Genomic DNA, 16,641 nt, shown 5'->3' on the forward strand with positions numbered 1-16,641 from the left:
TGATCTTGTTTGGGTTAAAATTTGGAGGTGGTAAAAAGGAAATTTATCTATTCCTATGTCCTGCAATTCTAGAAAGAACCTTGGCACTGGTTTCAGTGATTTAATCTCCAGCAAGCATTTGAAGAGAGGAAAGGAACATGGATGGTCACTTTTTGCCTGATTTCCTGGGTTTGCTGGGGGTCAGCAAAATATTCTTACTATACCATGATTTCCACTTTTGGGTTACTTTATCAAGGTCAAAGGACCATTTTTTCTTCTACTGGAATGCTAGTGACAAACTACTGAACTTGGCTCCAACTTGGCTCCCTCACTTCTAGCCATCTGTCCCTGCTCCACCCAGGCTGCATCTGATGCTGCTGCCTTTTCTTTCTGATCTTGCGTGTTTTATCAAACCTGATTCCACAATGTGCCCTGGAAGTTACTGAAGTCTATATCAATGGTATAAAACTGTCGAATTTTCTGCCCTCTTCTCTTTCCAGCTGCATTCCCACAGTGTACTGCACTTTTATTTCCTTGCAGGGAAGCATGGATTCTTGATTTAAGAAAGGAATAGTGAGGTTTCACTGGCATGGGCTGTTTTGGCAAAAACCTGTGAACCTTACAATGAGTATAAAAACGAATATCTTTATAAAAAATTGATCATAGGTAAATCTTCAGATTCACATGTTTTTGTAATGGAAGAATTTTGTTTGAAGTAACTTCTTGCGTAATGTGACTATTTGGGTTGATTTATTGGAGAATGTCTTGAAGCCTTTGTTCCCCATGATTTGACTTATGGAGGCTGTAAAAAAAGAGGAGAGAAATAATATTAATACATATTATTATGTATTAATAATAATTAATGTGCAGAGTAAGAGTGAAGATCTTAAAGGTAGCATTACCATTGGATTTTCTTTGTTACTTTGCAAATAAAAAAACCCAAAACTTTCCTGTAGAATGAGTTTTAGTAACAACCTTTATTTACTGTTGAGTTGAATATGCATGTATAGAGTAAACAAATCTGTAGTATTATACTGTACAACCTCATTGTTTGTTGTGATTCATTTGGTTTATTCATTGAGGAGGGAGCAAGTTATCAATACATCAGGCATGGTCCAGAGTCACGTTTCAGCTGGCAACACTCAGCTTTTGTTTTCAGTATTCTGTCCTGATTAGTATTCAGAGCATGGAGGAGAATGTGATGCAAGGGAATTGGTTTCTGTTTTACTGACTGACTCAGCCATTTAACTCTGCTCCCTCAGGCATCAAAGACTACAATAAAAGAAATGCATTTTGCCAATAACTTCCTATGGAAATAAGTGCAGCTTAATAACTTTTTAAATTAGTACTAACATTATTGCAGAGTGAAAAACTCCTTAATTAACCTTGGGTTTTTTTTTTGGTTTCCTTTTAAGACTGTATTAGTGATACTGAAATCTTATGTTAATCTAACCTCTGATTTATAATTGAAGACAAGATTTTTTTTTTCTTTTAATTGAAATTTCAGTTGGAAGGTGGTTTCTTCCTTGTGGGAAGCAGAATTTTCTATGACTTTTTCCTCCTTATTTTTAAGTAGGATAAGTGATAAGGTTAAGGCCAGACTTCTCCAGACTTTTATGCTCTATTTTTACAGAATTAAATTTATCTCAGTGCTGTATTGTGCATTGCAATGTGTCTGATGGTTGCATTGAAGGGCTGGTGAGAAATGAGGTACTGGGAATACAACTCTAAAGGACATAAATTCTTTAGTTAAACACTGTATTGAACACTTAATTTAAAAAAATCTAATATAAGTATATTAGAAACCTAAACCCCAAAATTTCTCCATTAATTGGTTTAGAAAAATGCATCTGTGTAAATCTAGTGACATGACTGAATTATAGCTTAACTGTCTACCTTCTTTTCATGGCAAAGAAAGGAACAGATATTTGCAGTGGTGAATAATTATGTTTTTGGAAGATAGTGATACTGGACTTAGGTAGAAATTGAGAAAATAGCTCGAGCATAAGCAGCCTGTGTTGAATGTAGGAAAATTTGGATCACAGAGATTTTGTAGGGCGAATAAAAAATTCTGCCTGGAAGGCCTGAGCTGAAGATGATTTCCATTTCTAGTCCTGATGGAGAAGTGCAGTGTTTCTCCATCAGCAGTGGGAGAAGGAAGGAAAGGAATTGTACATGACAACACTGAATATCTGAGGAGGGGCACTGGACCCAAGTTGACACCTGGGCACCCTGGGAGAGATACCAGAATGACACCAGTCCCTTTTTCCAAGTTAAACCTGAGATGAGGGAAGAAGCAAAGGGACCTGTGGGTGCTCTGCTTAGGTAAGCCTGTTGAATGAGATCCACTTATGCATGTGAGCTGCAATGAATACAAAGATGAAATCTTTAGGATTCTCTCTGAAGCGTCTGTGAGGAAAGAAGATACAAAAAGAGAAAATTTATGAAACCTGAAAGACTGCAAAAGTTTGAAAACCCTAGAGAAATGAGGAAGACAAAGATACAACATGGTTTATATTTGAAAGTAAATTATTGTAAATCTTGATGAAAGCTATTCTGATAACACCAGGGAATAGCTTATACAATTTGTGCAGTGTGGATGTGGAGATCTACATGGAGATGTCATGAATTATGTTGTTTCTGCTTCTATTTGAGTAATCTGTGTTCAGATGTTAAAAATACATTTTTATTCATGGGGTTGAGGGTTGGTTATTTTTAAGGGTGTTGTTCTGCCTTCTGCTGGAGCATACCTGACAGGAGCAGGAGGAGAGGGAATATAGGAAGCAGCATGCTAGAAGCTCTGTGTTCGCTGAAGGAGGTAGAAGTAAGGAAGGAGGGGAGAGAAGATGTGAAGACCCAGGGCTAGTGCTAGGAAAGGATGATTTTGAATGTCATAAATAGAAATGAATGGGTCATCAGAAAGCAGTAAGGGCAGACTGACCCCTGAGGAGACAAAGCTGGGATGCTGATGGGGGCCAGAGTCATGATCATGTCTGAAGACACTGGTCAAGGTCAGCCTCTGTCCAGTGGTCCTCTGTGAAGGCCATGGTGATGAGGCAGGTTGAAGACCAAGCCAGGGCAACTGGCTTGTGGGTGATGTTCAGGATGAGGACCAGGGAGGTGGGAGATGAGGTGCTGATGCATGTCTTGTAGCCACCACAGGGGCCAGAGAAAAGCAACTTTGAAGGTAAGAGGCTCAACCTGTCTGCTGTCCTCCACCACAATTCTGCAGTGATGGGGCTGATTTCTACCTCAGCCAGCTCATTATACAGCAGAGGGGATAAACACGGTTATTTTACTCAGAAATGTTAAAATACTGATATTGTCCATTATTCAAGTTCTCTCTTGTGCAAGCACATCTGTGCTGCAGACCAAATTAAAGCTTATCAGTTATGAAAATTGTGGTGGCCTGAATTGTGCATATCAGGTTGCAAAAAGACTTGGTGAGAAGCAAGGAGCATTTTCAGAAGGGAAGACAAAAATAACACTAGGAATGAAATTTGTAGGTTATAATTAGAAGGTGGTGTGATAGCAAATACTGTGGGTTCATTTCAAATGGTTAAGAAGAGGGAACTATTTAATTAAGTAGAAAAGGAAAATGAATCCAGAATCTTGATTATGAAAGAAAAAAGGCAGCAAATGGTTTCTTTTTAAAGTATGAAACTGCTTCCTCCCTCTGAGAAAACCCCACAGGAACAAGGATGAGATGGGAAAAATGTTCTGATAAACAGAAATAAGTTCTAAAATGTTTGGATGATATGAATACATACCATGCAGAAGAAATCACTTATCATAACAAAAGGCAGCGCTTGAAATAGGGTTAAAAGGCATCAAAAAAGGAGAAGGTTCTGAATCACTATCAGAAAAGCCTGACAATAAAATCTGTTAGCCACTGCTATAAGTTCCTATTTAACCATTGAGGATCCGGTTGCTTGCAATCTCTGAAACATAAGGTTTTTGTGATACTCAGGGTGGGAGGGTGTTTGTGCATTTCTCCTTTTAGGGGAGTTTTAATAAGGTGTCTTCTTGAGGCACTTAAATGCATAAAGATTGCCTGGCAAGATATAGCTTTGGATAGCATTATTGTACCAGTCTCTTGTGTGAAGTCTGACAGATTTATTTTGAGTGTGAAAACTGTACATTTAGATTTATGTACAGTGTTTTCCTTCTACACTTAAATGTTATAGCATACTGTTCTGAGATGAGCTCATTTTTCCAGAAAGCTGAGTGATTTTGTAAGAACTAATGCATTTACCCATTATTAAATCTGCTGTGGAAAAAATATTTACAGATGTTTGAGTGCTACTTTAAACTTTTTATAGACTAAAATAACACTTTGATGGAAGGGGACAATGTAGTCATGGATGGTATATGTACATACAACCAAAATGAAATGGTCTGTGGAATGCTTCATCTTGTGTTTCAGATACATGGTTCGGTATGACTAAATATGTAATTTGGATAGTATGTCTATGTATTTTGATGTAGTAGTTTCAGCTGTCACAGACATGTTTTATGAAAAATCCTTTCCTTAGGATTTTTTCTCCTGAGGATTTTTTCTCCTGAGAAGCTGGGAGGCCTCAGAAACAAAATGTGTAAACAATAATTATCTGCCGCTGTGGAATGCAACAGGTGCATCTTTGATTGGTCCATGTTGGTTGTTTCTGATTAATGGCCAGTCACAGCCTAGCTGTCTCAGACTGTCTCGGTCAGTCACAAGATTTTATTATCATTCCATTCTTCCCTTTGCTTTCAAGCCTTCTGGTGAGATCCTTTCTTCTATTCTTTTAGTATAGTTTTAATATAATATATATCATAAAATAATAAATCAGCCTTCTGAAACATGGAGTCAACATTCTCATCTCTTCCCTCTTCCTGGGACCCCTGTGAACACCACCACATTCAGCCATGTAAATTAAGCCTTGAGAACTTTCTGCAAACTGACCAGAAGGACTTTGATGATTTAGTATGGCTTCCTAATTCTGTGCATGTAAATAAATCCTTTTGTTCATTTTTTCAAATCCTTTCTCTCAGCTAGAATATTTGATTCAGGGAGATGTTCCTTTATACTTTAGTCTTCGAATGGTGGAGAATCTCCTACATATCCTGATGAGCAAGCCTAGTGGTGTATTAAGAATTTCCATTTGAGTGTATTAGATTGACTGCCAGCGTTGAATAATCCTGTAGCAGTCATGGCTCTTTGATTTAAGAAGAATAAGATTTGTGGGGAAAAATAAAGTCCTTCTATTAGATTGGTCTTTATGACTGGTGGAGGTGGTAAAACAAAAGGGAGTTTTTGGTATGTGAGATATTAAAATCTTTTTGCCATTAAAATGGCAAAAGCAAAAAGTTTCAGAGTTACTTAGGTTAGAGAATAGGTAATTTGTGGAAGGTGTACACTGTATTGGCAGGGGACATGATAAAACTTGTACTTATTTATTGGACGTTTCTCTGGTAGATTCTTAGAATGCAAAACAAAACTGAACTTTCATGGGCTCATGAGTACTGCAATCCTCTAGGTTAATGAAAAGTAGTTTCCAGAGAGAGTTCTGGGAGATGGGGCCATCAAGTCAGAAAGGGAGGAGCACTTTCATGGCAAGTTCTCTCTTTGTGTTGAAGGAACTTTTAAGTGCAGATTGGTTGCCGTGTGCAGTTGCTTAGTTTCATCCCTGTAGTCTTCATGAAGTTATCTGCTGTGCTGGTTCTAAGCCATATTGCATGCTGAGAAATAAATGTATTCAGGGACTTGGATGTATCTCTCATGGAGGATGTTTATTGTGATGGCTATGCACATGTTTGTTTTTATTGTTCAGATAGTTTCTAGATTTTGTTTGTTATAAATATATTCTGAGGCTCCTAGAAAAGTAGGAGATGAGAATATTTGAAGGCTCCTCTTGTGAGGCTGGGAAAGGATTTCAAAGTAGATTTTTTTCCCACTGCAGGTTTCCAAGGTAGAAGAGTATATTACAAACAGAAGTGTACAAGATGAGATGAGACCTGGATAGCTCCTTCAGAGTTGAAGTCCTCTTTCACAAGCAGGACTTGCCTGACAAAACTGAAGGTCACTTGGCTTAGCACAGTATTTACTTTTTTCATGTATTCTCTAATATTAAGAGTCCTTGAGCATCCTAGTTCTACCATACCATGGTTAAATTGGGTTGTGTATTGACATGTGTAAAGTATATATGTCCATATGGTGTGATTACTTAGCTGTTAATGACCTTACAGGCCAGACTTTACCTCTGTTTCTTTAATTTCTTCTGTTTGTTAATCGATCAGAAAACCGGTCCCATCTACCCACCCAGGGGTCTAGTGGAAGGTTTGCTTCCCACAGTGCAGGGGTTGGGACTGAGTGATCCTGAAGGTCTCTTCCAGGCCTGACTTCTATGAAAGGCACTGGTAGCTGAGGTTCCCACTGTGGCCACACATCACTGTGTATTCCTACTGGGCATGGTTTTCGTGGTCACTGCATGAGTCATCACCAGTTTTCTTGGCTGGAAGCTTTGTTTGCATAGCTCTCAGGCATGACTGTTCTCCTTGTAACTCTGGCAATCTCAAGGAAGTAAGGCTGCAGTGCCCCTGTGTACCCTGCATGGGACATGGCCTCAAGGAGGCTGTCACAAGGGACAGCAGAACATAGCTGCCCTAGCTGTAGAGTTTTGGCAGCCACTCCAGAGGAGATCAGTGAAGCACAGCACAGAGGAAACAAATAGAGTATTAAAAATCTAGCTGATGATTGTCAGCTAAATTCTACAGCAAATCTCAGGTAGTAGGAGTAGGTACAAAGAAAATGATTGCAACTGTACTGACAACCTCATCTCAGTGGAGATAGCTTTTATTGGGGTGTGTTATTTACTGCCTTTAGGAAAAACACATAGCAGATCTTTCTTTTCTAGCATGGCATAGTCTATAAAAGTTTGACTTTTTTTTTCAACAAGAAAGAAACCTATCATTGCTATGAGTGTGTTCTAAGCAGTTAAATTATCCTGTATTTATTTATATAATTTTACTCTTCTGCCAAAAAACTAGGAAAGTCTGATTTTTATTTCTTCTTTTCCCCAAAAAAATACTTGTTCTCTTCATTATCAAAATACCTATTTTTCTCTTCCTCTCAGGTGCCAATCTGACCTTGCTGGAATCTGTCTCCAGTTGTATATTTTGGTGGTCAGTGAGATACACTTGAATGCCTTCACATAAATCAGGCTTTGCTTTGCTCAGTGCCTGGGATTTTTGTGCCATCACCTCTACTCGCCAAAGAAAACCAACCCCTAAAACCTCTGGTCTTGTGAGATATTTTACAGTTCTGCCAAAGAATCTTGAATATGCTCCTCTGGACAATGAAAGCATTTAAAATTTCAGACTTAATGATGCATAAAATATTTATAACCAAAACACCTTGTAAGTGGAATTGACTGACCATTATGGTAATGGTAATGTTCTGGTTTGTAAACAAGCCAGTGAAAGGTAAATGCGGTGTTGTGCTTGTTAGATTATAAAGAATGATAAATGTGTTTGGTAGATGAATTGGCTGATTTTGGTAAGCTAATATTTGATGCTACAAGGCACTGAATTGTTACGCTAGTATTATGTACTCAGTGTAGTGTGCATGCAGTGACAGCAAACAGAATCCTTACAGACACTGTTTTACTTGGAATAACTTCAACTTTAAGAAAATCAAAGAACAGCCGAGGTTGCTAAGTGACAGCAAAATATTTATCCTTTTTTTAGAAAATCAAAAAAAAGGATAAGGTTTATGCAATGAGGAGTAGGGGACAGCATATATTGTGTGCCACCCACATGCTGTATAGGACCATTATTGCACATAATTAGGACCTGCATAATTCAGCACTGTAACCACTAAGCTATCACCTCTGCCTTATTACTGATATTTTGTAATACTGTTTATTTAGTCTTCTTCCTCAGAAGAAAATAATCCATTATAAAGGAATACTCTCTATCTCTGCTGTGAAATACAAATATTATCCTTTTGTAGACAGATACTGGAAGAGGAGGCAAGATGGGTGAGAGAGAGAGAGAGAAAACAGAGCAAGAATCACTGTTTATAACAGGCCATTTGCTTTGCAGGCTTATTCTCATCACCAATGTGAGATGAAGCTCACTAAGAGGCAATGATGTGGCACAAGTGTTATGTTTTTCTGGAAAGAGAGGATAATGATGGGTCCAGCCTAAGGCTCCATGCCTTGTTCTTGGCTCTCACAGAGGAGCTGTGTGTGGCTTTCCAGTCTGGTCCTGTGGATAAAGCCCTCCCCACCACCACAGAGGGTGGTGGGAAGCTCTAATTACAGCAGAGTGGTGAAGCCTGGGGTGGCTCTTGAGTCTCACTCAGCAGCAGAGTGAGAGTTTTTTCAGGTGTCCTTAGAACCACTCCTACCATTCAAATGCTAAGGTTGATTTGGGGGGAGGAGAGCTGCTCTGTGATGGGCTGAGCATCAGTATTGCTTCCCAGCTGCATTGGGAGACCCTGCAGAGGAGACACAGGGAGGGAGTCACTGAGCTCAACATCCTTGAGCATGCTACTGTGGCAGTGGGATAAGCTAGTCCTTGACAGAAGACTTATTTTTTGGGTTATTTTTTGGGTTTATATCTTATTTTTTGGGTTTCTTTGATTTTCCCCTTGACAAAGAGATTGTCAGGACAAGAAACAAAGTTATGTTCAAAGATACGTGTGAGAAGTTGACTGGAAAAAGATTTATTTGTACCTTCTGTTCTCTTAAATCGCCAGACGAAAATTTATCTCCTGACTGAATTGGAAGAGAGGGACAGCTGTTTGAGGGAACCCTCATCAGGCTCTTTTTCCACTCTGCTCTCAAAAATTACAACTTTGACTAAAGTTTTTCAAAAACGACTGCTGCAATCAAAGACATTATACGAAATGGCATAATTTTGAAATAAAAATGTTTCTTATTTCTTGGAAGCGTTAGGGGACTTAGGTTTGGTGCTACAGACAGTACACATTGCAGCACTGAGGGTTCAGCAGGTGGCTCTGTGGCTGGCTCCTCCCTGCCCCTGTGTTTTTGCTGTCTGTGTAAGAAATATTTTATTCTACAGTGTGGGAGGGAGCACAGAACAAGCAGTGCTGTTGCTGGTGTTGAGGTCAGGGTTGGGGATGCTCTGGAGATGCTGTCCAGGAGCGGGCGGAGCCGCAGCCCACAGTGTCCCGCGCCCGCCACAAGGTGGCGATGGCTCTGAGTGTCCCTGCCATGGCTCCTGAGTGTCCCCGCCATGGCTCCGAGTGTCCCTGCCATGGCTCCGAGTGTCACAGCCATGGCTCCTGAGTGTCCCTGCCATGGCTCCGAGTGTCACAGCCATGGCTCCTGAGTGTCCCTGCCATGGCTCCGAGTGTCACTGCCATGGCTCCTGAGTGTCCCCGCCATGGCTCCGAGTGTCACTGCCATGGCTCCTGAGTGTCCCTGCCATGGCTCCGAGTGTCACTGCCATGGCTCCTGAGTGTCCCCGCCATGGCTCCCGAGTGTCCCTGCCGTGGCTCCGAGTGTCCCTGCCGTGGCTCCGAGTGTCACCACGATGGCTCCGAGTGTCCCCGCCATGGCTCCCGAGTGTCCCCGCCATGGCTCCGAGTGTCACCACGATGGCTCCGAGTGTCCCCGCCATGGCTCCCGAGTGTCCCCGCCATGGCTCCGAGTGTCACCGCCATGGCTCCAAGTGTCCCCGCCATGGCTCCCGAGTGTCCCCGCCATGGCTCCGAGTGTCACAGCAATGGCTCCCGAGTGTCCCCGCCATGGCTCCGAGTGTCACCACCATGGCTCCCGAGTGTCCCCGCCATGGCTCCCAAGTGTCACCACGATGGCTCCCAAGTGTCCCCGCCATGGCTCCGAGTGTCCCCGCCATGGCTCCGAGTGTCCCTGCCATGGCTCCAAGTGTCACCACAATGGCTCTGAGTGTCCCCGCCATGGCTCCAAGTGTCACCGCCATGGCTCCAAGTGTCACCACGATGGCTCCAAGTGTAACTGCCATGGCTCCGAGTGTCACTGCCATGGCTCCAAATGTCAACACCATGGCTCTGAGTGTCCCTGCAATGGCTCCGAGAGTCACCACCATGGCTCCGAGTGTCACCGCGCCTGGCCCGCTGCTCCACGGGGACAGCGGCAGTGCCAGCCTGGCTGGGGCCCACGCACTGTTATCCACCTGTTAAACATGTTGTTAACATTTCTAAAGTTTTCTCTGGGTGGTGGTCCTGTGAGTTATGTCTCTGCCAGCTGCTGTTGGCTGCATGCCATCAGGGCAGTAGTGAGTGCTCTGTGTACTTAGGCAGTGAGATGCTCTTAGTGAAACATCAAGCGCAGTGAAGCCACAGGTTTTTTTTTCCTTTTGTCTTTCAAAAAGAAATAAGCAGTATTAACTCTTAAAAATAGTTTTTTTACGATTATCATATGTATACGATGCGAAATATCAAAAGGAGTATACGAAAATCGTATTATTCTTAAAAATGCTTCATTTTTCTTCGTTGGAGTTTATTATCTAAGGAAGTAAAACTTGTGACATTGGAATAACTCCCTAAACTTCAACATCTATTTGAAATGTGACTTCTTATAAAAATAGGATTTTAAATTCTGTGTAAAAACAATTTATTGAATTTGTTTAAAGGTATAAGTGGAGCTAAACCAGAAGTGTCTCTAGGTTTTCATACCCAGCTTTCACTTTAGAAGGGAAAGAGCAAACCTTTAAATTAATGCTCAAAGAGAAATATATCTGGATATATGACTTCCTTGAAATGTTAAGTGCAAGGTGAGAAAGTTTTTAGTGGTTAAATACTTGAGGCTTTTTTATGCTTTTATATTACTTTGGTTAAATTGCTACTGCAACTTGAAAAAGTTATTCTTACTTTAATTAAATAGCTCTTTGAGAAGTTCACGCTTAAATATTTTCATTGTTTGATAGCTTACTAAGGCTAGCAAATGTAAAGCGAAAAAAAAGTTACCTTTTTTGAAAGACACAGGTATGGAAGGGAAGAAAACTTTTTATCTATTGTGTGACTCCAATAAAGAAAAACAAATCTGAGGGCAGTTAATCTTGTTTTCCCTTAAATTTGTCTTTACTTATCTTCAGTCATTTTGCAGAATGCAATCAGATCTGATATTCTGAGTTACTGGAATTTAGTTACAGTATACATTCTCCCATGAAGCAGCAGTAGTTGCTTATGAAGTATCACACAGAGTTATGACAACAGATTCTATAGCACTGAGAATGCGAAATCCAAAGAAGCAATACAAAACTGAAGCAGGGTAATGGAAAGCAGCAGAATCATTGAGGCTTTGCTGTGAACTTCTGGTGGTATTCCCAGTTTAGTTTACATTTGGAGGTACATATAGTAATGCATTTCTTTAATTTTATATTTCCTGTTTGTGGTGCTTCCTACTAAAATTAAAATGTGGAAACAGAGGCACTGGCAGTGAAGATGAGACCCGACTGAAAGCCAAGGTCTGATGTGTTTGGATCTTGCAAACACATCAGAGCAGAGGAGAGGCTTGTGCCATTGAAAGGAAGTGCTGCTGTGAAGGATTTGAGCTCCATTATGGGAGCTCATTCCATGTTGACCAACTTCAAAGGTGGCTTAGGCTTTGACAGGTTGAGCTGCTTGGCAGTATCCAAGAGCTAATGTCCTGTACAAACACCTGTTTCTCTGCTTTTGCTACTACAGCATTCCAAGACAATTAGTCTTTCTTCTTCTCTCCACATTTCCAAGCTATTACTTTTACTGTTAGCTTTGTTTCATTTTAAGTGCTTCAGATTGAAGAGTGTTAATGAATTCATTAAAAATGACCAACATAAAAAAAGAGATGAGAGAGAATTCACTGTACACTCAATATTCTGACAAGTAAAAAAACCCAGAGGAGCTGTATGCTGTAGTAGACTACTATAAATTATTCTTTATCTTGACAGCTAACTGCCTTTCTATATATGACAGTACTTGGGACATGTTAAATAGACTTCAGATCATCCTTAGTACAAGTTGTAGCTTTTCATCTTTTCCATTGGAAATACTATTATTTCTTAGTTTTGCAGGAGAACTTTATTCTGTACATACAGATTTTGCACACAAATAAAAGTAATTTAAGAAATACACAGTAATCCTAAAATGCCACTCAAACCTTAGAAATTCTTACTACCTAAAGTAGTGAATATGGAAGCCATATATTAAATATTTTAAAGGCATTTCAGTTTGCTGAACTACGATGGTTAGAAATGAGAAAGTCAAAATTAAATTTATATTTCATTGCCTTATTCATAAGGTTTTTGTTTGGTGTGGGGGTAATAGAGAAGCAAATCACCTAAAGAATGAAGTCTGCAAGCATGAAAACATGTTTTCATAATTGCCTTGGCAGGAAGCCTGCATGCTCTCATGGCAGAGCTGTGAATATTCCAGGGGATGAAGGAGCTGCTCACTCAGCAGAGGGGCACTGTCCGTGTGGGTGCTCATCTCATTTCTGAGTCCCCAAAAAGAACATGTGTATGCTGGGAAAAAAACCCTCAAAACATCCATAAATATTTGCATTTCTGGTATCTCAACTTGTCCAAAATATTTAGAAAATAAGAGAAGAATAGGAGGAATCAAATCAGTGGAATGAAGCTTGATTTCTGTTAGAAACAGCTATTAAATGTTGTGAAGATTCTGTGCAAGGAGTGGATTTTTGGCAGGCAGGTGGATAGGTGCTGTTTTGGGTGGATGTGCAGACACAATAGGAGTAATTCTCCCATTGATTTTTAATTAGCAGTGGTACAGGATGGGGTGTCAGTGTTAGGCTGCTGCTCTCAGAGTTCATCCAGGAAATTTGTCCAAGTCACAGCAACCTCTGTTGAAGTTTGCTCGCCTCTACAGGAAGCCTTTTTTTCCACAGGGGTCTCCTGGGGCTTGTTCTGTATTGTTAATTGTTCTGTTAAATGAGGAACAGAATTATCCTGTATTTATGAATTTTTTTTCAGAGGCATAGGTTTTTGGCTTTGCATCACTACTGCCTACATTTCTTGGTTTTTTTTAGGGGATTTCTGATAGCCAGTATATAGATGGCTTCTATGCTGTTATTTTCTGTCAAAATAAAACAGTTTTCAGGTTTGTAATCAATTTGGAGAGTTTTGCAGAAAATTGTAAGATTTTTCAAAGAACCACATGAGTTTGCAAACTTAGCAAACTTTATGTGGAATGAAAATCTTCCTGTGATATTAAGAAAATAGAAGTTGTCCACAGTAGACCCATTATCAGGATAGCAGAGATTTTGCTAATTTGATAACAGTGTTGTAGCTTAGATGACTCATGTGTTGACATAAGAGACCTGAAAGCCTAAGGCCACCATATTTACTGTAGATGCCAAAAATCTTCAATAAGAAATTATTATGCCATTGGGGGCAGTCTTATTTGCTGCAGGTTAGTCATTAAAAAATATCACTATCTTCCCTCTGGAAAAATATTACATTTTTTGGCTGTACATTTGTTTGTTTGTTGGTTTGTTTGTTTGTTTTACTTAAGCAAAATACAGGAGGGATGAAAAACCTTTCTATCAGTTGTGTTTGAAAATTTTTTAGTGTTAAAGTTCAAGAGCATGATGAGATATTCAAAAGTCTCACAGATTTGATAAGGAGAAATATCCTACTAAATAATTCAAGAGCTGATAGAAACCTTGGCAAAAAAAACTGTGTCTGGATCCCTGGAGAGCTTCCGAACTTTGCTTTTTCCCTTAAAATTAAACTTTGATAAAAATGGGTTCATTGCAAGGTTTAATTGTATAATGTGCTCTTTTAGGAGTTTGTTTTCAAAATGTACTCAGTTTTGATATGAAGTCCACCAAGTGTTACTGGGTGTCAGTCTTGGAGCCATTGTCTGCTCTTCCCTAAGATCCAGTTGTTTCATGTCATTCATAGTGTTGTAGCATCAGAGGCTAGAACTCCATTTTCTTCACAGTGCACATGCTTGTTGAAGCGCTCCAATGGTAGTGCTTAGTTTGCTCCAAGAAATGGAGGCATCGCAGTTGTTTATGTTCAGTTATTTGAAGGTTGAAAAGAAAATGATGTAGTTAAAGACAAGCTAAGAGCTGTTTTATTAGCTGCTCCTGCTGCCATGGAGAAGATCAATCATTATATTCAGCATGTGCATATGAAATACTGCACAGAAGTATCCATGCAGACCTACCTCTGGCATCCCAGGGACACCAGGGAAAGAGCAGAAGTTTCCTTGCACGCTGCCTGTGTGCATCTCTGGGTGCCACAGCGTGGCTTGTCCAGCTGGGACTCCAAAGAGCTCCACTCTCCAGGGAGCCAGGTGGCCAGGGAGCCCCTGTCTTCTTTTCCTGTTCACAGGTTCCAGGTGTGTGCAGTGCTGTGTATTTTTACATGGAGACTAACTGCATTTGTTCTGTTCTCTCCCCTCTCCTTGTTTTTCTCTTGCACAGCTCAACAAGCAGCAGCTGCAGGTACTGAAGGAGCGTTTCCAGGCCTTTTTGAACGGGGAGACACAAATCGTAGCAGATGAAGCTTTTTGCAATGCTGTGAGGAGCTACTATGAGGTGAGCTGTGTGCTTTGTGCTCTCTGTTATGTTCACAGTATGCCTTTTAATGCAGGTACAAGAAAAGTAATTTTAAGTTTCAAAGGCTGTGAACTTCCAAACCTTCTAGAAACTATTTCCTCCTAAACCAGCTTTGCTGTTTTAGAAGTTGAAATCTACTGCCTGAGCACAAGAGAGAAACTGAACTGGAAAATATCCACCCTTTTTTAAGAAGGGGAAAAAAATTTGTAAGAGAAGATAAAATGAAAAACCCCTGGTGCTAAAAATCTTCCTGGCAGCACTTGATACCACTAGGCACTGCTATCTTTATCTCCATATGTCCAAGGTAGCTCTTTTAATCAGCACTTTGTAAGTTACCATCCTGAGAAATATGTCTTCAGATTTTTAGTTGCCATGCAGAAGGTTTTGGTGAAGACCTGCCTGTTGCCTTCCAAAAGAGCAGAAGGTTTCCATGCAGACAGGCCAGCTCTCACAATCTGCTGTGACCTCCCAGGCATGCTCAGTGCCTGCAGCCCCAGTGCAGATCTGTAGGTGAAGTTTTGATTGCCTAAGGACAGGTCCAGTTCCAAACTAGAGGACAGTTCCCTGTCAATTAGCAGCATAGGGCTAGTGAATTAAAGTTACTCTTAGTAAATGTTACTGTGTTTTCATTTTGCATCATCTAAATTCTGATCTGCTCAATGAATCAAAAAGGCTGGATGGTAAACTTCTATGCCCTTTGAGAAATATTCCCTCATATTTCAGCCTACCACTTTTTTTTTCAATATTTAGCTGTATTTTTGGTATATTATTTGTTCATTTTTCCTGTCAGCTATTCTTTGCTGGTGAATAACTTTTTTCTCAAGTAGAAAAAGATGTGATTTATGTCCTAGCTTGGTTTTAGCTACAATAAATTATATTGCACAAGAAAAGAGAGAGGGATGGGCAAATGATTTTCCTTTTGTGCTGAAGTCATGGACTCAGTGTGTAGAAATAGAAATTTGTATAGAAACCATAAAACTCAGTGTGGGTTTCCCATATTATAGCCTGATTAGTGCTGTGGCATTTGAAATTAAGGATTTCTCACAAAAACACTTGTGAAAAGATGGGGATAGGTCTGCAGGTGAAACTAGAATATGAACATTCTCAAGGTACTATTTTAGATGTGTGACCAAATGACAGAAGTGGTTAGTAAGTAATCCATTGTTCTGTATAGCCAATGAGGAGGTTAAGGCTGGGAGGAAGGACAGTTTGGAAGATGGTGCAGGACAAGGCTGAGCTACTTAGTGGCCCAGCAATAGGTTTCAGAGTAGGGCAATGTCTCAAGACACTGAACAGAGGGTAGAAGTGAAAAGGACTTAAAGGTTCATTCTTTAGCACATTGTGTAAAAAGCTTGATGTGTTAGAGGAAGTAGTCTGCTCTTAGGAAAGGATGTGGTAGTGAATAAAAATTTGAAAATAAATGTCTAAACAGTAACTGTTCTGTTAAGATTTACTTCATGCTTTTTTAATGAAATTTTTTAGACATGTTGAGAACTGTTTTTTAGCATATCTGCTCTTGCAGTGAAAGGCTGTGCATAATAATCTAAGATAGCCTTGTAAAATGAAAGGCTCAAATTTTCCAGCTATTTTCAGACATTCACCATTTTGAATTAAATGTTTTGGGTGTCCAGTTTCAAACAGAGAATTCCAAAGCATTACTGTCAAGGATATAATGACACCAAAGGCTTCATCCTATGTTAGTATACCATCATCTGACATACCAGCTGTAATTTCAGTCTTTTTTTTTTGTTTATCCCAGCCTCCCAATTCCATTTTGCATTCTTTCCACAGACTTCCTTTCAGACTTGCACAAACCTTTCCAGTTGTGCAGTTGGAGTCAGCATTTGCTAGTGATTTTTAATTTCTTTTCAGGGGTTGTAGTAGATAGTTACCAGTAGATTTAATGACCAATGCAGTGGTGGAATCCAGCTGGAGACTTAGTTCAAGTTACTGCTCCTCTTTAATGCATTTTAATCAAAGTTTATGGATCTGATCACATATTCTCATCTTTACTTGTATGTGTCTCTTGTGCCTTTTTCCTTATCTTTGCTACCCATTGGTTGAAAATATTAATTCTGTTACTTCTTCGTGTGCTCTGTTGATGCTG

General features: G+C 40.0%; 1 protein-coding gene across 2 annotated transcripts in view; it reads left to right on the forward strand.

Moving 5' to 3' along the window:
- The window catches only part of CADPS2 (calcium dependent secretion activator 2), a 284,523-nt gene that overhangs the window by 41,880 nt on the left and 226,002 nt on the right, over positions 1–16,641 (forward strand). For both annotated transcript variants that reach the window (XM_054514815.1, XM_054514814.1), the window contains exon 2: positions 14,400–14,513. In XM_054514815.1, coding sequence (XP_054370790.1) covers positions 14,400–14,513 — 114 coding nt within the window. The remainder of the gene's footprint in view (positions 1–14,399; positions 14,514–16,641) is intronic.

The sequence above is a fragment of the Molothrus ater genome, chromosome 5 (genome assembly GCF_012460135.2).
Source record: "Molothrus ater isolate BHLD 08-10-18 breed brown headed cowbird chromosome 5, BPBGC_Mater_1.1, whole genome shotgun sequence".
Classification (NCBI taxonomy): Eukaryota; Metazoa; Chordata; class Aves; order Passeriformes; family Icteridae; genus Molothrus; species Molothrus ater.